Source organism: Pinus tabuliformis, chromosome 8, assembly GCF_031772625.1.
Source record: "Pinus tabuliformis cultivar Carrire ecotype Pingquan chromosome 8, CPIR1, whole genome shotgun sequence".
Lineage (NCBI taxonomy): Eukaryota > Viridiplantae > Streptophyta > Pinopsida > Pinales > Pinaceae > Pinus > Pinus tabuliformis.
The window spans coordinates 58,399,510-58,423,062 of record NC_142294.1 but is presented as its reverse complement, the minus strand read 5'-3'; the positions used below and the strand labels follow the sequence as shown (position 1 = coordinate 58,423,062).

General features: G+C 40.9%; 1 protein-coding gene across 2 annotated transcripts in view; it reads left to right on the top strand.

The window, feature by feature from the left end:
* Positions 1–23,553, top strand: part of DPB2 (DNA polymerase epsilon subunit B2) — a 170,629-nt gene that overhangs the window by 71,792 nt on the left and 75,284 nt on the right. For both annotated transcript variants that reach the window (XM_089371756.1, XM_089371755.1), the window contains exon 5: positions 3,923–3,999. In XM_089371756.1, the coding sequence (XP_089227882.1) occupies positions 3,923–3,999 (77 nt within the window). The remainder of the gene's footprint in view (positions 1–3,922; positions 4,000–23,553) is intronic.

Here is a 23,553-nt window from a genome sequence, read left to right as displayed (position 1 = left end):
CAACTCTTTCAAATGTGCATTCACAATTAAAGATAGAAAATATAACCTCTCTGGCAAAGGATAACAGGGTAAAATTATTAGAAAACTTAGTGACCAAAATTGGGTATGATCCCACTGATGTTAAAGCTGCAGAAGACATTATCAAAATGAAGAATGCAAATATTTCAGCAGTAAGGAAGCAACTGAAACTACCTTCTAGAGATGCTGCTAGCCCTCCCATGTCTCAATGAACAAGACGAATCTAATCTGGGCCTCTGATCAACTGCTACACCATGTATTTATGCTAAGTTGACTAGGGGCAAACTTGGTTCAAGTGCATCATCCCATGAATAATCTAGGGCAAAATGTAGAAGCTGAGGGTGCTGAAGATGCCCATGAATGCAAGTGATGTTCTCTCTGGACACCCATGGGTCTCAATGCCTCACTTGTAGGTATGAATATGATCCTCTGGTGGACTTGGGCCCCAGTTAAGTTGCCCAACCCATAATGAAATCACCTGCCAATCACACAAAATATCCAATGTTGCAACTTAGGACATCAAGTACATTTAATCATTTTTAAGTGAACTAAGCTTGCAAGTAATGGGCAATGTGACACTTCATACAAGATTCCTCTTCTGAAATTGGGGTCTTGGTCACGTAATGGTGTTACCTCCCTAGTTAGGAGTGGCTAATAGGTGACCCTATTAGGCGTTTCCAACCCCCAAAGGGTAGTGACATGTCCTTAGTCCTCCCTCGAATCAACAGGTGTTGAGTGAATAATGATGGAACATAAGGGGATAAAGGGGTCTCAAAGACAAATGCTATTGTCAAAGGGATAGCAATGATGATGAATTCCACATATTGGGTGTATAGATGTGAGGAGGGAGCAATTGTGGGTACGTGAGTTACCTCGACCTTTGTTTTTCTACCCCCCTTATTGCCCTTTGCTTTTTATTGATTTTTCTTTGTATTACTGCTCAAAGCTCTAGGAAATGAGAGCATGCTTTGAATGATATATAATTGTAGTTACCCCCTTAGTGGTGGGGCAGTTCATGACCCATCGGGGGTTGGGACATGCAAAGGTTCCTTTTTAATAATGTGAAAGGGCATCATTGGCCCCAGGAACTGGGTGATGGCCATATGATAAGGGGTCAAACTCATGCTTGGCTTTTGCCCACGTGCTAATGTTAATGACCTAACCATTCTTTTGCATTTTATAATTTTGTTTCATTTCTTTCTTGCTTGTGGCCATGATATATTTTTTTTGTTTTCTTGTGGCCATGATATATCAACCTCCTGGGGCAACTTTCTCGGGTCCGATCTCGATATGTGGAAAAGGGGAAGGGGTGTGCTAGATCCCAGTGGATCCATTGTCAAGAGGACCTAGAGAAGGGAGATGAATAAGGGCTTGTGATGTGAAAATGGGAGTGATAAGTATGGAAAAGAGATAGATGGGACACAATGGATTCCCAAGTAGTGCCCCTTCGTAAAGGCCATAACCCATTAGAAACAGTCTTGTTGGACTAGGATAGAAAATTAACCCCCCATTTAAGGTGAAGTAACATGACTACGACCAAGACCCTTTGTTCTTCCAAGTCACCCCATAGTCCATGCCAAGATGCCCAAATACAAGAAAGCATAAGCACTTGATTGCAAAATGAATAAAGTACCTTTTGACTAGAAGCCCACCTTCCAACATGTGATCCGGAGAAATGGGCGAGGGGTCATATGATTGATGCAACTAATAGAGATATGAATGACATGTCACATTGGCTACAAGGTGGCTCTCAAGGGCTGCCAGCTGCTTGCTAGACGAGATGAAGAGGAGAAAAGTTCCTCCTGGGGGTCACCCACTTTTGTGGCTAACAAAGCTTTCCTCAATAACTTTGTTCCCTCATGAAATGATAGCTAGGGTATTAAACTAGGGTTCTCATATCCCCTTACTCCATTCTAGAATTTATTCTTTCACCTAAGTAGATCTCCCTCTAGACTCCATCACCCAAGGTTAAGCACTGGCCTTCTTCACATTGTTGATCACACCACAAATATATTAGATCAGATCTTGGTGGAGGATGCTATGGGCTGCTTGGAAGCCTTTTGTAGTGCTTTTGGCCTAGTGAGTGAAAATATGTTTATTGGCTGGTGGACTTCATGAGCCTGCAATTTGGGCCCCTCTATGGAATTAGGTTCAGTGTAGAGTGATTGTTTGGAACTTGGGGATTCCACTTGGTACGAGTCTTTTAGTGTTGGATATGTGGGGTTGTTGGCTTCTTAGGATTTAGATGAAACTTCGCATATGGCAGTACCAAGGATCTTCACTTTGTAGGCAAATTGATGGTTGTCTCACGAATTCTCCAAGCCTCTCACATTTATTACATATCTTGCTAGCTTTTGAGTGCCACCTATTTTAAAAAACTGGAGGTCTTACAAGTTTTTTTTGTGGTCCAAGTATGATAGTGAGTGAGGACTTCTATGGTTCCTTGGGAGGTGTGTACTATGCTTAAGGAGAAGGGTGATGTGGACCTTATTGACCTTGTGACTCAAGGTTGTATTTGGCAACAAAATGGATAGTTAATTTGCTTTAGGGTTTCGCTCCATGGCAGACCGTATTGCGATATTTGTTCTAATTTGCTCAACATTTTTCTTTTTTTGTTCGGAGGTACATTTTGCGTTTGTGTGATAGCCTCTCTTCCTGGCACCCCTTTAAAATTTTTAGGTCTTTCATTTGTTGGAGCATATGAGCAGCCTAGAAGTTTGATGCCTGTTTGGTTGGGTGGAGTTTCTTCAGTAGTCATGTGGGATGTTGTGTTTAGGTTGGTTCCCTATCGGGAGTTGATTTCGTTAGGGTCAGTTTATTCTTGGCTACTCTTAATTTTAGGCATACAGGTTAAGCAAGAAAGACATTTTTTTGGAGGGATTTTGGGATTTTGAGGCCAGGGACTGGATGGACTGGAGATTGCTAGCTTGTCAGAAGGCCTTGATGTCATTTGACAAGTTGGCTATCAGAGATATCTTGGGGCTAAATCCTTCTGAAGAGCCGTACATGCTGAATATTGATATGTAGGGGCCTTTGTGGCATGATTGGTGATGGATATTCAGGGAACAGATTCAGCAGCATGAGACTAAAAAGCTAGTCTCTTTCCTGCATTGGAAGCATCATTTGTCTTCTGTATTGAATGCCAAATGGGTCTCTTTTGATCTGAAGATTGATGGATTCATTGGCTGCACTGTTTTTGGTCGCTTTGCCTCAGGTATAAACTCTGGATTTTTGCTCGGCTTGTTTGTCTGTCAGCCTTCCGGGTCTGCCATCTAAAGCCTGCTTGTCCAAAAGCAGGCTGACAAATGGGCTTTTCCTAGTTTGCACCTGACTAGAGACAGTGAAGCACCATCTTATGGTACTTCAAGTTTAGTAGAAGTTGCTGGAAATATGTCCAGGATCAGCACTCAGTTTTCAGGAACAGTTGATTCTCGAGTAGTGTTGCTTGTCGACACTTGATTCATAATACTTTATTCCTTCACAGGTATTTGGGATTTGCCTAAGAACCACTGCATTATTTACCAATTGGATGCTATGGTGTAAGTACGTTAACTTTTGATTAAGAATGCTAAAGAATTGGATACCCTACCTTATTCTGACTTTATTTCTTCTTTAGTAGCGCCGTGGAGTAGGATATAGGACTCCACTGTATTTCCCAACCGCTTTTATTTTTTCAGCTTTGTAAACATCTACTTGCTAATATAAGATGGCTTTTTCATTTTTTTTTGTGCTGTACATCTTTTTTTTAATTCAAATGCATGTTCAGATGTAGTGCAGGTATATGTTGAACTGTTAGGTCTTCAAATTTATAAAATACAAAGGTTAGATTTATTCCACACAATTAAGATTTTAGAATGGTTTTAGATCTTGACGTCGGTTGATACTCTTCTTGACATGTGACACAAGATTACAACAGGATTCTTTGTGGAAAACACGATAATTATTGCAGAAGGAGAGCTACAGCCCAATGGAGTTTTCCAGGTTTGCTGGCAGTTTGCTCTTTTGTGCTCTTATATATTAGGATATACTTTTCATATAGGTGGCCCTGATAATGAGTTTCTGTTTAGTTGCATATGAATTTATTTTATATAAACTTTACCTAACTTATGTTTCTGAGTTTCTGCTGTTTTTTTTTGTTTATTACGTAAAACTCTTTAGCTTCAACAGCAGTTGCTTATGTGGTAATATGACAGCTTTTCCTCTCTTTTAAACCTGGTTCTAGTAAAGGCAAAGTGCTAGGCAGCTAGAAGCACCTGGTCAGTTTTCTCTAATTGATAGAAGCATAGGCACAATCGATAAATACATAGAAAAACAGAATAAAAATAACATTTGCACTCGATTGAGAGTCTAGAATGTTCTTTTTGGAAAGTCAACCAAGTTCATAGAGCAAGAATTCCGTTCATCATGGGTATATTATCATATTTGCTTCAAAATATTCATTTAGTTCTATCATGGACCCACACAATTGATAAATACATAGCAGAACAGAATAAAAATAACATTTACATTCAATCTGAGAGTCCAGAATGTTCCTAGTGGGCAATCAACCAACTTCATAGCACAAGAATTGCCTGCATCATTGGTGTATCACTATATTTGCTTTGAAGCCTTCATTTTGTTCTCTTACAGACCTCATTACATGATTTTATTTTCTTTACTATGGTAACGGGTTGAGACAGATAACTTGTCATTTTGGCATTTCTATACTGGTACAATAATTACCATTAGTGTGCACTTTAAGCCCCTCCTTAATGGGGTATCGTTATGGTCAAAGTTCATGTTTTGAAGATATCTTGTTCACTATTTATTCTCAATCTTTAACTTGCATCCAATTGAAAGTTATTATCAGAAAATGTACGGGCAAGGTTATAACTTATAATTTAGCTAATCACAGTCTGGACTCTGTAGTATATCTTGTGTGTGTGTGTATAATTAATCACTAATTGTGCATCTATATGTGTATGTATATATGTATTAAGTAATAAACAGGCAATGCAGAACGAATGCTTTGTTGGCTCCAGCACATTTGTGTATATTGTGAAAATTTCTGAATCTAGACACAGAAATCCTACTGCAGTCACTTGTTTAACATCTCCTACTTGTTATTTCATTTAACAAGTTATTTAATTACATAAACAGTGATGTAAACACTACTGCAGACTACACTGACATACAGATCATAAACTGAAACGATAAATGAGACAAACACACAATGGACACCGTTATTTTTGGGCAACACATCCCCGGAAAAACCCAATTTGGGAAAACCGGTGTAGCAGATAGAGGGTTTGTATTATTAAACAAACAAAATCTGAGTACAACAGGTTGCCTCTCACACCTGCTAACCTTATAGAGAAATCACGGCAGCAAGAAATACATATGAGGGTTTACCTTGCTCCCCAAGTCACAGCTGATCCAATGAGTGATCTGAAACCTTCCCAACAAACACTGCGCAGTCCCTATGTAATCACTGCGTGGCCCTGGCTCTAGAAGACTGCGTCACCCCTTTTGCTGTATTGATTTGCCGAGTGAAGTCCGTCATTCAGCCCCCTCGGCTTAGAACCTTGCTTCCCCAGCGAAATCTCAGACTATTGACAAATACTCTGCACTGTCACTGCAAGAGCCCCTCCTGGACTACGTCAGTGCTGCGTGAGCCCATCCTGGGCTGCGTAGGCCTCTGCGCTGCCTTGCTTTCACTCAAACTGCCTCTCTACGACGTACTCTTTGGTTCGGAACTTGCATTCCAATCCAAATCTCTCCTTCTGCCCCTCACTGCAACAGATCACATGTTCGACTCTCTCAGCAAACCAAGCCCCAGAAAATCGAACTAATTGATCAACTTGCTCACTTGGTGTATCCCCAACTGACCATCAAGCCTCGTCTTATACTTTTCCTGTTGATGAATCAATGGCCGAGATTAAGTCTCTAATCAATGACTAAGATTAAATTAGATTTGATCCTCGTCTCTTAGAAGCTTTTCACCCATATTTTCATTAATACCCATTAATATTTTATTTTCCCAAGTTTAGACTTAGGAACCCCATTAAAAATGTTAATTATTTTAAAAAAATACGATCTGGGTGGAATTTCACCAAACAAGTTTTGAGTCTTGGAGATCTCATGTGTTCTAGTCCCTTCACTAAATTTCAGAGCTAGAGCACATCTTATGCTATCCAAAAATCAACATATATTGTATGCCAAATCATCCAAGAGAATTTGATAATCTTATGAGGTACCAAAATGAATAGAGAAAATAACAGTGACAATGTCACAAGGACAAAAGTCAGCCTTGAAGGGATGTGTGAACCCATGGTCTAGTGGGATTTCAATGATGACCAATGTGATGTTTGGATGTGTTCTTGCTACTAACAATCTGGGTGCATTTGTATCTATACTCTAGATTCTAGACCTGGGTCAGGGTGTGGGTGAACTCATGCTAATCCTTTGTTCACTGCCATGGAAGTTGTGAAGGAGGGGTATGCTTCATGTAAGAGATCATGAGAAAGGGTGACTCTTGATGATTTTATTCCAGCGCAATCAACAATTCTCTTATAAAAATGTTCCTCAAAGTCTGTAGATAATCTCTATCGTCGATTATTTTAACTTCGTATATTAAGGATACAAAATGTCAAATGGGTAGCTCATATTTATGATTTATATGTTAGAGAGGTTCGTCCTTTCTTTGGTTTTCCCTTGCCTTCTAATTGGTCTGATTCTCAACAAATCAAACCTTGACATTGATAAGGAGCATAAAAAGCCCCAAATATCTGTCATTTGGTGTAACAATGTTGTGAATGTCTGTGCTCTAATTGAGGTCAAACCTTTGGCATGCTTAGTGCTAAGTTTATCTCCTAGATTTGCATGCTCTATTCATTAGTCATTGAACCTATCATGCATCGTTTGAAGAATGATCTCATTAGAAATAATGGTCATACATAGAACTTATACATTATTTAAGATTTAGGTATATAATAGAGATTTAATAAATAAGATGATGTAATAATCAGTTATTTAATGTAACAGTTAATGTAGCAGTTAAATGGTTAGGTATTGGGAGTCACATAAACCTACTCTTCTCCTCCTACCATGTAATGAGACATTGCATCATCTAAAAATTATGTTTGAATCCACTCTCTCATTCTAATTTGTATTCATTTCCATGGTTTGTGTAAACTCACATGGTATAAGAGCCACGATGGGGAGAAGTCTAGGAAGTGGGTGGATTTGAGGGATTGCTATGATGAGAGAAGGCGTTGAGGGATGTGGAGATATAAGTGGGTTTTATTTTCAATTGACAATAAATCTTGTATTTGCATCAAAATTGTGGAGTTATTAGATTTTTTTTTATTTAAAAGGGTTGCAAACACTTGCAGGGAAAGGGAATTAGCACAATAGAGAAATTAGGTGCTTCCAACGCCCAAGGGGAAGTGACATATCCAAGGTCAACCCCTCAATCATTAGGTCAACCCTATTAGGTGCTTCCATCCCCCAAGGCGAGGTGGCATTTCCAAGGTCAAGCCCTCAATCAATAGGTGTTGGTGCAAATGAGTGGCAATGGATGGGAAAAGGCTTCATGGTCAAGTGCCATGGTCAAGGGGACCAACTGATGGGGAGTCCACATCTTGAATGTATAGATGTAAAGGGGGGGAGCAATCATGGAGGCATGAGTTATGTTGCTCAACTTGTTTTTTTGCCCCTCTAGTGTGCCTTTTACTTTTTCTTGATAATGTTTTGTATTATAGTTCATAACTCAAGAATTAGAGCTTTGCTCTTTATGATGTGACATTTAATATTACCCCTCAAGATCAGACAATTCATCACTCATCAGGGTTGGGACATGCAAGGGTTCCTTTTGTAGTGGGGCATCATGTGCTCAAGAACCCAGTGATGGCCAAAGGAGGGTAGAGCTCATGCTAAGCTTTTTCCCATGCACTATCTTATGTCCCAACCATATTTTGCATTTTGATTTTATTCTTCGTCTTTTATTGTGGCTATGATATGCTTTTCCTTTCTTTTAGCCACATCAACCTCCAAGACGATGTTTCTTGGTCCTACTCAAGGAGTGTGAACAATAGGGTGCCAAATCCCAATTAGTCAATGACATTTTGACCTGAAGAATGGAGGTGGTATATAGGGGGCTTGTAATGGAAAGTGTCAAGTATGGTGTAGGGGAAAATGAACATGCTATTTCAATCTAGGTTTTCCAAGTAGTGCTCCTCCTATAACCCTAGGGCCTTAAGGGAGGTCCAACTGAAGTAGGGCTAAAGATTAAACCCTCTGGTAAGGTGAGAGAACAAATTTACAGTCAAGATCAGTTAATCTTCTAGATCACCCGTTTATCCATACTAAATGCCCAAAACAAGCAAGTGTAAGCACCTGATTGCAAAATGATCAAAGTACCTTTTGAAAAGCAACCTACCTTCATCCAAGTAGAAATGTTGGATGGTGAGAGGTATGTGGCTGAGGCATGTGACATATCATTATCAAGAAGTGAATATCAGGGGTTGTGTTGGTACAGGTGCACAGGAAACTTAAATAAACTTAACACAGCAGAACAATCAAGCACATAAGAGAGTTTTTAACGTGGTTCACCCAACCAATCTGGGCTACGTCCACCAAACATAGGCATCATGAATTTATTAATCAAATTGGAGATTACATAATGAAAACCTCATAAAACTCTCACCCTCTTGGCAAACCATCCGAATGGTTGCTTGTTATATAGCATAGAGAATCTAACAGCTTCATTAACTCCCTCACATCAAATATAGGAGGCATTAACTCCCTCCCAACAACCTGGAGTTAATCTAGGACCTGAATTCTATTGTTGTCATCAGCTGAGATTTTTCCTATTTTGCTACAAACAGAAAATCTCAACAATCTCCACCTTGACAACAATTCGCCTAATGCCCTGTTATTATTATTTTATCTTTTCTGCAAGCCAAGAGAAGCCAAACACCAGCGTAGCTTTTCCAACAAAATTGGTTTCGTGAACATGTCTGCACAGTTCTCCTTTGTATGCACCTTTTCAAGAGAGACTCCCCTTTCAGAGATAACCTGTCTTACAAAATGGTACTTAATTGGAATATGCTTTGATTTACTATGATAGGCCGGATTCTTAGCCAAATGTATTGCACTTTGACTATCACAAAGTAACCTGATGTTGTCCTGTAACCTACCAAACTCACCAAGCAAACCTTTCAACCAAACCGCCTCTTTGCAAGCATGAGAAGCAGCAATGTATTCTGCTTCAGTAGTGGATAAAGCAACAATATTCTGTAGCTTTGACATCCAGCTTATAGCTCCACCTGCAAGAGTAAAGACGTACCCTGAAGTTGATCTTCTCTTATCCAAATCACCTGCAAAATCGGAATCAACATATCCGCAAACAAATTCACTACTCTTATTGTAAGAAATACAATAACTACTTGTGCCTCTCAAGTACCGAAGCACCCATTTCACTGCTGACCAGTGTTCTTTACCCGGATTTGCCATGTACCTGCTGACAACCCCAACTGCATGTGAAATATCTGGTCGAGTACAAACCATCGCATACATTAAACACCCTACTACATTGGCATATGGAATTCGAGACATATAATCCTTTTCTTCATCTGTATTAGGACATAAACTCGAAGAAAGCTTAAAATGGGAAGCTAAAGGGACTGACACAGGCTTCACATTATTCATACCAAACCTCAAAAGTATTTTGTCAACATACTTCTGTTGTGATAGCCACAGCTTACCATTGCTCCTGTCTCTGAAAATCTCCATGCCCAAAATCTGTCTTGCTGCTCCTAGATCTTGCATATCAAACGTCCTTGCCATCTGAGTCTTCAACCTGTTGATTTCTTCAATGCTTTTGCTTGCTAAAAGCATATCATCAACATACAACACTAAGATAATGAACATGCCATTATTTAACTGCTTAAAGTAAACACAATGATCATATTCACTTCTTACATATTTCTGACTCAACATGAAAGAATCAAACTTCTTATACCACTGCCGAGGCGACTGCTTCAGGCCATATAATGACTTCTTGAGCCTGCAGACAAATTTCTCATTCCGATGCTGAACAAACCCTTCCGGTTGTTCCATATATATTTCCTCATCTAAGTCTCCATGTAGAAAAGCAGTCTTAACATCTAATTGCTGCAACTCTAAATCAAACAAAGCCACTAATGCTAACACAATTCTAATTGAAACAATTTTAACTACTGGTGAAAATATCTCATGAAAGTCTATGCCAGCTTTCTGAGAAAACCCTTTTGCAACCAGCCTCGCTTTGTACCTGTCTTCCGTATCATTCACACCCCGTTTCATCTTGAACACCCACTTGCATCCCACAGTTTTCCTGCCTTTAGGAAGTTCAACCAGATCCCACGTGCCATTCTTACCTAAGGCCATCATTTCTTCCTTCATGGCTGCTTTCCATTTGTCACTATTTGAACCTTCTACAGCTTCCTGATAACACAAAGCTTCATCATCATTAGCGATCAAAGCAACTGAAGTAACATGATCATCATACCTTCTTGGAGGACGTTTGATCCTTGTAGACCTCCTTAAGAATGTTTCTGGTGCTTCCACAATTGGCTGTCTATCATCTGTAGGAACTTCTTCATGATCACCATCTGAGACCTGTTCATGACCTCCATCTGAAGCCTGTTCAAAATCTGATTCTGAAACCTGTTCATGACTAGAATCTGAACTATGGTCGTTATGACTATCATTAGAAATGCTGTCAAACTGAATATGCTGGAAATCAGATACATCATCCTGTTTCAATCTACTATTTACATCTAACTGTACAAGAGAGGATTCATCAAACTTTACATCTCTGTTGATGATGATTTTGCGGGTAGTAGGATCCCACAATCTAAATCCCTTTGTTCCATCACCATACCCAACAAAGACATACTTTTTCGATTTCGGATCTAATTTAGTTCGCTGATGTTTAGGCACTAGAGCATATGCATCACAACCAAACACTCTGAGTTTAGAATAGTCACAAGGGTGTCCTTTCCATACCTCTTGCGGAATCTTGCAGCCTATTGCCGTTGATGGAGATCGATTTATCAAATAACAAGCTGTTGCCACTGCTTCCGTCCACAACTCCTTTTGCAACCCGGCGTTACTCAGCATACACCTTGCTCTCTCTAGAAGAGTCCTGTTCATGCGTTCAACAACTCCATTTTGTTGAGGAGTATAAACCGTGGTCTTATGCCTCTCGATCCCTGCATCCTTGCAATAGCTGTCAAACTCCTTGGAAGTAAACTCACCACCATTGTCAGTTCTTAAACACTTTATTGTTCTACCAGTGCTGTTTTCTACCAATGCTCTAAACTGCTTGAAAACTGTAAAAACATCAGACTTCTTTTTCAACATGTAGACCCATACTTTCCGAGAAAAGTCATCAATAAATGACACAAAATATGACGAGCCACCATATGACGCTGTAGGGGCTGGACCCCAAACATCTGAATGGATATAATCAAGTATGCCTTTACTAGTATGTTTGCCTGTTTTAAACTTTTGTTTACTTTGTTTACCAAACAGACAATGTTTACAGAAATCCAACTTTCCAGATCTTAGATTAGGAAGTAACTTTCGGTCAGCCAAAATTTTCAATCCTCTTTCACTCATATGCCCCAATCTTTGATGCCATAAGTGAATGGAACTACTGTCATGTTCAGACACAGACACATGATCTGACCCAGTTCTACCTTCTAACTGAAATAGATTTCCTACTTTCTTAGCTTTCATAACTAGTAAGATGCCTTTGTAAATTTTCATTACTCCACCTTGAATTACAGTTTTATATCCATTTGAATCAAGTGCTCCTAATGAAATCAAATTTTTCCTTAAATCTGGTACATGCCTCACATCAGTTAATATTTTTGTTGTCCCATCAAACATTTGTAGTTGTACACTTCCTATTCCAACAATACTGCACGTGACATCATTACCCATGTACACGACTCCATCATCAACTGATCTATATGTTTTAAACCAATCTCTATGTATACACGTGGTTAGATGCCCCGGAATCTAACAACCAATGTTGATCATGTTTTGAAACATTAACAGACAATACCTCATCACTCATACCTGAACCAGACACTGAACCTGTATCTGTGGTGTTGGCTTCCTTCTTTTCTGTCGAAGAGCCTTCTTTAGCAGCCTGCTTTCGCTTCCAACAATCCTTTTTCAGATGTCCAGCCTTGCCACAATGCCAGCACTTCACCTTTGGCTTCTTTCCTTTGGACTTTGAGCGAGGGTTGCTATGCTTTCCCCCGGAGTGTCTCTCTCTTGAGCGACCTCTGGCCATCATTACCTCTGATGTAGAGGTGTCTGCATTCGACCTCTTCCTCGTCTCCTCAGCCAACAAGGCTCCAACAACATCGTCAAACTCAAGGATTTCTGATGTACTAAAGCTTATGGAAGTAACAAAGTGATCCCAGGATTCAGGCAAAGAACATAATAGAGTTATTGCCTTATCCTCTGAATCAAATTTCACATCTAGACTGTCTAATTGCACCAGTAAGGTATTAAAAACATTCAGGTGATCAGCAATTGAGGTACCTTCTTTCATCCGCAAACCGTAACGCTGCCGTTTCAGGAGAATCCGATTTGTCAAAGATTTCGTCATATAGAGCTTCTCAAGCTTCGACCACAAGCCTGCGGCGGTTTTTTCTGACACAATGTTGAACAGAACATCGTCCGCCAGACATAACCGAATTGCGCTCAGAGCTCTATCGTCCATCTCATCCCATTCATCCTCCGTCATGGAAGGAGGCCTTTTGTTTTTCCCCAACAGTGCTTTTGCCACACCTTGTTGAACCAACAGATCGTGCATCTTTACCTTCCAGATCTCAAAATTATTCTTGCCATTAAATTTCTCAATTTCAAACCGGGCACTTTGAGTTTTCGCCATTTTTGTATCAACAAAAAACACAATAATCTCCAATATCCAACTTTAAATACCAGCAATTTAAAAAACAAACTGCCTATGCCTTTGTTTTTACACAACAAAAAACTGATTTATTGCTGTGAAAAAATTGCAGTATAAAAACTGAGCATCCACTGAGCAATTACTCTGAAATTACAGAAGCACTTATGCCTTTGTTTAAAAAAAAAAAAAACGGACTTATTGCTGTGAAAAATTGCAGTTTATCCTCTGAAATCCATGCCCTCTGACTTATCAAAAAAAAAAAACGATTGCCCAGAGAACTTAGAAAAACTTAAAAGCATCTTGCGGTAGCTGACTAGTGGTTTTCTTTAATTAAGGCAGTAATCTCAGACGGCAGCGGTTAACGCAGACAGGTTTCAAATACCAATTTGTGGACAAGCAATTGCATATCTGACTAAGAAACCACCAGTTAATTATTTTGATCCTGAGAGCGTATCAAATTCTGGAGAGGCCTGAACAAGTTCCGTCCACGGAGTGTTCTCACAGCACAACGATTCCGAAAACATAACCCACTCATAACCAGGTTCTGATTTCGTGTTGCAGTTTTTAAAAAAAAACAACAATTACGGTTCTGTGTGGATTCGTGGGCTATCAGATCCTTAATACGGTTATCTTAAGTCTGGTTGCATTATAAAACGTTTAAAAAAAAATGCAAGGATTGCTTCCCATATGCAACGCGCAGGTGTGTTTGTTTAAAAAACAAAAACAAAATACCTGGAGAACGCACCAGCATTGAATTCATTAACCCACGCTGACTGAGTACGCACCAGCATTCAATTCTCCACGCACCAACACGCAGGTCTGGTCTCTTCCGCGCATTCACACGCAGGCTCAGCCACGATCACACCGTAGCGCTCCACCTCCAGCAGTCAGACACAACTCCCTCAGTGCTCCAGGACAGCCAGCGCTCCACCGTGAGCTCTGATACCAATTGTTGGTACAGGTGCACAGGAAACTTAAATAAACTTAACACAGCAGAACAATCAAGCACATAAGAGACAGTTTTTAACGTGGTTCACCCAACCAATCTGGGCTACGTCCACCAAACATAGGCATCATGAATTTATTAATCAAATTGGAGATTACATAATGAAAACCTCATAAAACTCTCACCCTCTTGGCAAACCATCCGAATGGTTGCCTGTTATATAGCATAGAGAATCTAACAGCCTCATTAACTCCCTCACATCAAATATAGGAGGCATTAACTCCCTCCCAACAACCTGGAGTTAATCTAGGACTTGAATTCTATTGTTGTCATCAGCTGAGATTTTTCATATTTTGCTACAAACAGAAAATCTCAACAGGTTGCTGGCTGGTTGGCTACTTGATTGGTTGTCCAATGAGGGAGAAAAGTTTTCTCCTATGGGGTTTCACATTTTGGTGGGTAGCATGCATCTCTAGTCAAGATACTGAAAGAAGGTAAAGAGGGATCCTTTGGACTCTCTGTATAGGCAATGACATCGTCCTTTGATCTCATAATATCGTCCTTTGATCTCGGTTTGCAGCGCATGTAGGTGGCACCACTGGCAGATCCTATCAAATTGTTGTATATGGTGATTTGTCTCCACTTGAAGTCGATGGGACCCAACTCGAAGATGCCCGAGTGAGATCCTAAGTGAGTATAAGGGGTGTGGACAATGAGGCCATCTTGCAATTCCAAAAATTGCTCTAGGTAGAAGGACATCTTTGAGCCAAGGCTCACTGAGGGGTATATCCAAGTGACTAGAATGTATAATTTGTAGATATCGTCTTTGATGGCGTGATTTAGTATTTGCCGAGTTGGTAAGATATGTGTTGGTCTATCAAGGGAGAAACTAAATCGTGGAAGGCACTCTAGGGAGATGGTCATTGATTGAAGGAGCCTAGATGCCTTTGCGAACACCATCCACAAGCACGACTTGAGGGGGTATCCAAAGTGATGGCCTTTAAAGAACAAAGTGTAAGATAGGGGTATCTCTCTCTCTCTCTTTGTTGGTAGTAGAGTCTCTCTAAGCCTTGACTCTATGGAGGAAAGAGACCAAGCAAAAAATACTTCAAGGAAAAATGGGTGGACCCCAAACTTTGCTTGAATAATGGGCTGCAAAATTGTGTATTTGCAGTGGATGATATGTCAGAGAAGCAAGGTTTGGCTTCTCTCCATTGTGGCCTGATATCACCATTAAATTGGGTCCCCAAATCTCGGAGCCATAGAGGATTGTGGGTCTAATAATGTCCTCCTTGAGGTGGATCTTGGACAAGATGTCCTGGAACTATGCCTGGACACATTGTCACTTGATGAGGGCTAGGGAGTCGTAACCTTTATTGAGCCGAGGATGGAGTGCCTGCCCCATACCAAATCTGGTCCTCGTGAACAATACCCCCAATTAAGTGTAATATGTGGTGACCTCAATCGTTGTCCCACAGTAGTAAAAGCGTAGGTCTACAGTAGAGTTCTTTGATGTATTGAAGATCAGAACTTTGGTTTTACCCAGGTTGAGCTTCAACTGTATCACAATAAGTGGCCAACGCATCAAATCTGTCTCTGTAATCTGATACAGATTGGATCATTATATTGTTTGTCATCCATCTCGATGCATTTAGAGTGAAAAAAGTGGAGGAATCATCTCATGGTATAGTTTTTATTGGTGGAACCCAGTTTGGCAAAACGATGTTTGAAACCTTCCGAGAGCATTTTGAGGCATCAAACTACGTTGTTTGGGGGTAAAACTTTGTCGCTTTAGCGCCACACCTTTTCACGCTAATCTACACACAAAGATATTTCCAACTACGCAAGAAGCGTGTCAATTGGAGTCCGTGTGCAAAAGTTATGCCACTCAGAAGTTGACCTTCCTATTTTAGACTTATAGTTCGGGAGGATATTGCGCCGACCCCCATTATTCATGGAAAAGGGGCTAGCCACGTGTTTTTGATGTAAAATACTCTGGAAGTGTCTATATTGTAACTCTAGTTACTAGTTGATGTAGTTTAGCTTAACTATTAGTAGGCTATTGGGCTGTGTTATAACCGGGCCACTAGGAGGAAGAGGCATTCCATTCTTTGGAGAGAATTTTGTTCCATAATTGAGCAAAGATAGCTAGGAGAGATAGGAGGTACATCACACAGAGAGGATCTGTGCATTCTAGCAGCCCACGAGCCAGAGGCATTACTTCTTTGTACCTGCAACCATATTTCCAGACATAGAAAGAGAGTGAAGCGACCTCACCTTCCAGTTGGGTTTTCTCCCAAAAGGGTTTCCCAGAGCATATCTTGTGTCTTATGTGTGTGTGAGAGCTTATTTTTTCGTTCTCTACTTTTATGCATAATTTCCATTCGCATGCATGCACTAATTACAATTAAATTTAAAGAATTAAAAGTTTATTAAAATTGTAAGTGTAAAAATTTAGAATTTTAATATGTTATTATCAGATCTGTTGTGACGAACTGTCTAGTGGAATATCCTCGGTAGTTGACGGATCGTTTGGAATTAGAGAAAATTTCTTTGGGTATTTTATGGAGATTGCCGGGATCTAGATTGGCGGGGCTAAAAATCGTAAAACCCTAATCATGGCCGACAAATTTGTAAACAAACCTCGTGATCCAGTAGAGGTGAGGTTTACATAGCTGGAACAAGAAGTCGCAGATATGAACCGCAATGTAAGCCTCCTCATGTCGACCTTGAATAACAAATTGGGGATATTTGGAGAAGATGGGGGTTCAAATGCAGAGGACAAATCTGAACGAAGATCAGAAGATCGAGGGGAAGTGGAGAACCAATTGAGGAAAGAATCCAGAAAAGATCAACCCGGTTCGAGTGCTGTGAATCAGTCCCTATTTAAAATGGAAACAAAAGTCGATATCAAGCCATACTACAACGAGATCGACGCTCTTACGCTAAACCATTGGTTGCAACAACTAGAAGTTTATTTTAGCGTCCATCAATTTGAGGAAGGACAAAAAGTCTCATTTGTGCAGCTGAAATTGGAAGGCCATACAATGACTTGGTGGGAGAGCCACACGGAAACCATGAGGTTGGAGAGAGATCCTCCAGTGACTAAGTGGGAAGATTTCAAAACCTTCATTAAGTCAGTTTTATTCCACTGGGTATATGGAGGACTAGTGGTTTTGGTGGCATTACTTTAGACAAAAGCCGGGCGGAAGCGTGTAGGAGCACACCCTGAATTCAGGAAGATGGCTATAATGTTGGGTATCTCTCCAAAGAACCTAGATGTACTCAAGTATTTGGGGGGTCTACACTGCCATCTGCGTGAGCAAATGATGCTGTTCAAGCCCAAATTGGTGGACGAGGCTTGTGTACAAGCATAATACCTGGAGAACATAGGCCTGAAAAGAGCGCAATGAAGTGAATCGAAGTAGAAGGAACAATAAGAAGCTTATAAGGAGGGGAAGGGGAAGCAAAAAGTGGGAAAATATAAAAAGACGACAACCACAACACACTAGTGCTCAGATCCTAGCAACCACTACAACATTGATGGCCATACAGAGGGAAAGTGCTGGAAGTTGCATCCAAAGCTAAACCCAAAGAACAAGAAGAAAGATAATAAGAAGAAGAATCTCATGGCCGTGGATTCGAGCAACCAAATTGAGAGCATCTCAGATGTGGATGAGAAGATTGTCTGTACGTCAGTGTAGAAGGAGGTAAATCTGAGTAGCCTTCAACAACAGGAAGAGAAATAAATGACCAAACTCTTCCATATAAAGATACAGGTCAAGAAGACAAAGATTGATGCTTTGTTTGACTCAGGATTGTAGGGAATCTCATTGCAGCAAAGCATGTCAAGAAGTTGGGGCTGGAAGTTAGTGATCATCCAAACCCATATCCACTGGGATGGGTAAATAAGAATGCAGAGCTGAAGGTAACAAAACAGTGTAAAATTAGATTTTCTGTCAGTGTTGATTTTATTGATGAAGTAGATCTAGATGTGGTTCTCCTTGATGTATGTGGAGTCATGTTTGGGAGTGTATACATGTACATGCGAGAAGCAATATTCATGAGGAGAGCCAATCAGTACCGACTCATCAAGGATGGAAAATCATTTATCATCAAAGACAAGTCGAAAATTTCACTTGTGAGTGCCAACCAAGCCAAGAAATTGATCAGTTCCAACTTCGAACAAGAAGTATGTTTTATTGTTTTTAAGAGAAAGTCAGTCTGAAGAGGAGTCAATAAGAGGCAAGGCATCCCTGGAGGGGTGTACTAAGAAACAAAAACAACAATTGGAGGAGTTGTTACATGCATATAGGGATGTGTTCTGAGAGCCCAAAGGGTTACCACCTTGGGCTGTACAGGCAGTCTATTATAGAAGTTAGTGAAGTGAAGAAATAATTGCAGCAACTGCTGGAACAGGGTGTCCTTCGACCCAATACATCTCCATGTGGGTCACCCATCATCACTGTGCCAAAGAAGGATGGTACTGTGCCTAGGATAGATGATCTGCTAGATCAATTGCAACAATCATAGTACTTCACCAAGATGGACTTGAAGTTTGGATATCACCAGGTTCGAGTCAAAGAAGAAGATACATGGAAGACCGCCTTCAAAACCAGGCAAGGTTTGTATGAATGGTTAGTTATGCAATTTGGCATATGTAATGCACCAATTGCATTTATGAGATTAATGAATGATGTACTGCACCCTTTTATAGATTCATTTTATATTGTCTATTTGGATGATATATTGGTCTATAGGACTACTTGGGAGGAGCATATTTCACATTTGACGCAGGTGTTGGAAACATTGAAGAATCACCAACTGCTAGCAAATCTCAAGAAGTGCGAGTTTGTGTAGCAGTCCTTGGTGTATTTGCGGTATGTGATTGGTGGAGGAGAAATAAGATAGATCCTTCCAAGATGGAGGCCATCATGAAATGGTCGGTGCCTACTAATGTTTCTGAGGTTAGGAGTTTCATTGGGGCAACACAGTACCTGAGGAAGTTCATAGCCTCATTTTCAGTGGTAGCAGCACCGCTCCATGCCATAACAATAAGTGGCAAGAGTTTCCAATGGGGAAAAGGTTAGCAGAAGGCTTTCGAGGAGCTAAAGAAGAAGATCAGTCAAGCACCAATTCTGACATTACCAAACTTGCAACGCCCCTTTGAAATGGGGACAGATGCGAGTGGGTATGCTATGAGAGCTGTCTTGATGCAGGGAGGAAGGCTTGTTTGCTACCATTTTGAAGTTTTTCACGGGGCAGTTGTTTACTACCCTACCTACGATAAGGAGCTCTATGCCAAGAGGCAAGTTGTGATGGGAAAGGAGACACTAATCCACACAGATCACCAGCCATTATAGTGCTTGCAGGTCTAGAGTAAGCTACAATGGACCAGGCATTACAAGTGGATGCGGTTATTGTAGCAATTTCATTTGGTGATCAAGTATAAGAAGGGCAACACAAACAAGTTGGCCAATATGCTTTCAAGGCCACCCACATCAAAGATTAGAGCTTTGGCGACTCTTATGCACATGGAACCCTTCACCCATGATGCATACAGAGAGGCATATTCAGAGGATGAGGAATTCAAGGAGGTGTATCAACAGTTGCAGAGTCAGAGTCATGTGCACGATGGCGACAACATTGTTGACTACCATCTCCAGGATGGGTTACTCTACAGGCTGGATAAGCTATGTGTTCCTAAAGGTGAGCGATTGCAGTTGATCAAAGAGGCTCACACCTCCAAGGTTGTAGGGCACTTTGGTGTAGGGAAGATTGTGGTTAACTTGTAGAGGTATGTGTATTGGCCCAAGATGCAAGAGCATGTAGCTAGGTTCATTAGAGGATGCATGCTTTGTTGTACTAGCAAGCCTAGCAACAGAAAACGTCTATATCATCCCTTACCTGTACCAACTCGTCTTTGGGAAAGCATTTCCATGGATTTTGTGGGAGGTTTACCAACAATTAGGAAGGGACACAATACCTGTTTGTGGTATTTGACAGTTTTAGCGAGATGTGTTTTCTGATGCCTTGTAAAAGACCATCAATAGGCAAGAAGCAACATACTTGTTCTTTGGATAGGTTTGGGTGCACTGTGGGATACCAAGGTGCATCGTTTCAGGCAAGGATACAAGATTCCTCAGTGCATTCTGGACTACGTTGTGGGAGAAGATGGACACAAAGTTCAAGAGATCTACAACATTCCATCCACAGACAGATGGGCAGGCAGAGGTAAGCAATAAGACTTTGGTGCAACTTCTAAGGGGATACAACCAGAAGCATCCGAAGTCCTGGGATGAAAATCTGGTATATATACAACATTCTTACAGCAGAGTAGTCCACATTTCTACTGGAAAGTCCCCATTTGACACTTGTTTTGGATTTTTTCCACTTCATCTTTCGATATTGCATATGGGCAAGGAGTGAGGAAAGATCTTACAGTAGTTGCTTTGAGGGCTGAAAAATTTATAGAGAATATTTGGTAGATCCATCTACAAGTACAAGAAACACTGCAAAATTTGCAGGAGAAGTATAAATTTAGACATGATTAACACAAAACAAAGAAATCATTCAAGGTGGGAGACATAGTATGGTTATAGTTGAACAAGGAGAGGTTGCAGGGGCCTGGTAAGAAAATCAAGGCTCTGAGGTATGGTCCATTTGAGATACTGGAAAAGGTGGGTGATAATGCCTATCGACTTAGTTTACCACTATATATGCGCATTTACTCAGTTGTGAATGTAGAGAATTTGAAACTTTATGAGCCTTCCATGCTAGATCAAGAAGAGGAACATGTCCTACCTTTTGTGGAGGATTTGGCACCAGATGCTCAGACAAAGTTGACAGAAGATACAGTTTTGCAGAAGAGGTCTAGAACTACAAGACAAGGGCAACATGACCTTTGGCAGATTGGGTTGAAGGGACAACTTCCAGGCAAAGCTAAATGGTACACCAGAAAGAAGGTGGAGGAAAAAATTCCTCATCTCATTCAATAGAAGATTTTGGGGACCAAAAGCCTCCCAAAATGGAGAGGTGTGATCTCGATTGGATCATTATATTGTTTGTCATATATCTCGATGCATTCAGAGTGGAAAAAGTGGAGGAATCAACTCATGGGACCGTTTTTACCGGTGGGACCTAGTTTGGAAAAACGGGCTCTAAAACCTTCTGGGAGCATTTTGAGGCATCAAACAACATTTTTTGGGGGTAAAAGTTTGCTGCTCTCGCATAAGACCTTTTCATGCTATTCTACACACAAAGTTCTTTCCAATGGCGCAAGAAGCACGTCAATCGGAGTCCGTATGCAAAAGTTATGCCACTTAGAAGTTGACTTTCCTATTTTCACACCTATTATTCGGGAGGATGCCGCATTAGCCCCCATTTAATATCATAGAAAAGGGGCTAGCCATGTGTTTTCAATGTAAAAGACTTTAGAAGAGTCTATATTGTAACTCTAGTTAAGAGTTGATGTAGTCAAACTTAACCACCAGTAGGCTATTGGGATGTGTTATAACCAGGCCACTAGGAGGAAGAGGCATTCGGTACTTTCGAGAGCATTTTGTTCCATAACTACACAAAGATAGCCAAGAGAGATAGGATGTAGAGCACACAGAGAGGATATGTGCACTGTAGCGGCCTACGGGCCACAAACATTACTTTTTTGTACTTGCAACCTTATTTTCCAGTCGGAGAATAAGAGCGAAGCGACCTCACCTTCCAGTTGGGTTTTCTCCCGAAAGGTTTTCCCAGAGCATATCTTGTGTCTTATGTGTGTGTGTGAGCTTATATTGTCGTTCTCTACTTTTTTGCATAATTTCCATTCACATGCATGCACTAACTATAGTTAAATTTATAGATCTAGCAGTTTAATAAAACTGTAATAGTGTGTTGTAGCGGCTACAACACCCTCCAAAATTTTGGCCTGCATCCAATTTTAGAGCCTTCCTTGGTTTTTCCCTTGATGTTTGCAAACACTCGAGCTCATGTCGAGTCCTTACATCCTCCTCGCTTGACCGTTCACTGGACATCTTCTAGCATGTCGGTCACAATGTCATGCTTGCAGTCATGTTCTGGCTATGTTCAAGGTCTATCTTCGTGTGTAAAAGTAGTATTTGCTATGTAAGCATCCGTCGCACAAACACAAGAGCATGTATGCAATGTCACGTAAGTGTCTTTGCGGTTGTTCAACTATCTATCTCAAGTGTCGCACTTGTCGTTCGTACCCGTTGGTCAGTCACACTGAGCGTATGTTGTCTTATTGGTTCAAGGTGGCTTGTCATCGAGTCATGTTGAGTGTGTGTTCGCAGGGTCATGCATGCACGAGTTCACTTGTTCACACACTTAGTGATTTTGCCGAAGATTTGTCGACCGGACCACCCTCCACCAGCCAGACCTCCACTGAGTTGCACTGCACAGTCTCAGCTCTCAGTGATCATGTATTGCTGCCCATAATTGCGCAAAGCCTGAGGCTGCCTCCAGGCAGTCTGCACTGCGTAATCCTGGAATCGATCTGGCTGACTGTCGCCCAGAACAACGCAGAAGTTTCCCAAGAAGCCATCTCAATCTGCGCTGCCTGCAAACCAATCTATCAAACCTGTTGCTGGTTACCTAGAGTGTTTGACTGGGCAGTGATCCCGGGCTTCACACCAAAAATTGCGCAGACGTTGTCAGCATGCCCGCCTTCGTTGACTGAAGAAATTGTGCGGACATGAGGGACAGGCACCCGGTGCTTGTCACTGCACTGTCCCTGAAATTTGCGCAGTTCTATCAGTGTAATATTCCAAATAGAATTTTTTCAGAGATAATCAAAGACATGCACAAAAATAACAACACAAAAAATTTCAGCAAACACCCATTAATAGAAAAATGCTCCGGAACACCCAAAATGGTCAATTTATTATCAATAAGCTGTTGGAGTACAATAAAATTGGAAGGAGTGCACTTGGGTTTGTTCAAGGAAAACTACAAGCCCCAAGTGATCAATCTCCCAATGCTCAACTGCTGCAATAGTTTGTCCCTCCAGAAATCTGTGCTGGCCGAATTTTTCTTCATTGCTGGCTGACTTGGCACCCTGATTTGGTCCCTCAAAACTGCCCATTTTTTTTTGTAAATTTGGGGATGTGATCCTTGTTAAAAGCCCAGAAAAACCCAGAAAGGGTTTGGTCCAACTCCAAGCCAAAATTGAGTCCACCAAGTGATGCAGATTCCTCAGCTAACTCGCAATTCACCCTGCTATGAGAATGACGATTTCGGGCCCGAATATTGCCCAGAAATTTCTATAAAATTAGTTGGAGACTCCTCAATAAACCCACAAAAACCTAGAAAGAGTTTGAGCTGAATCCAATGTGCCCCGGTGACCCCAAGAAATGTGTATGGTTCTAACTAGCTGGGAAAATGCCCTGTAGAAATAATTATGCTATACAAGGCCAATCATTACATAAAAATCTCCTCCAAGCCCTGCAAATCACTCCCAATGGATAGATCTCTGCAAATAATCCTTCATCCAAACTCCACTATTTGCTAGCTTCTCTCAGCCCCTTCGAATTTCCTTTTGCACCCTAAGAAAAGCACGCTCCATTTGCAATGTAGCTACTAAAAAAGCCCTCAGATGGACTCCTTCTTACTCCCCTAG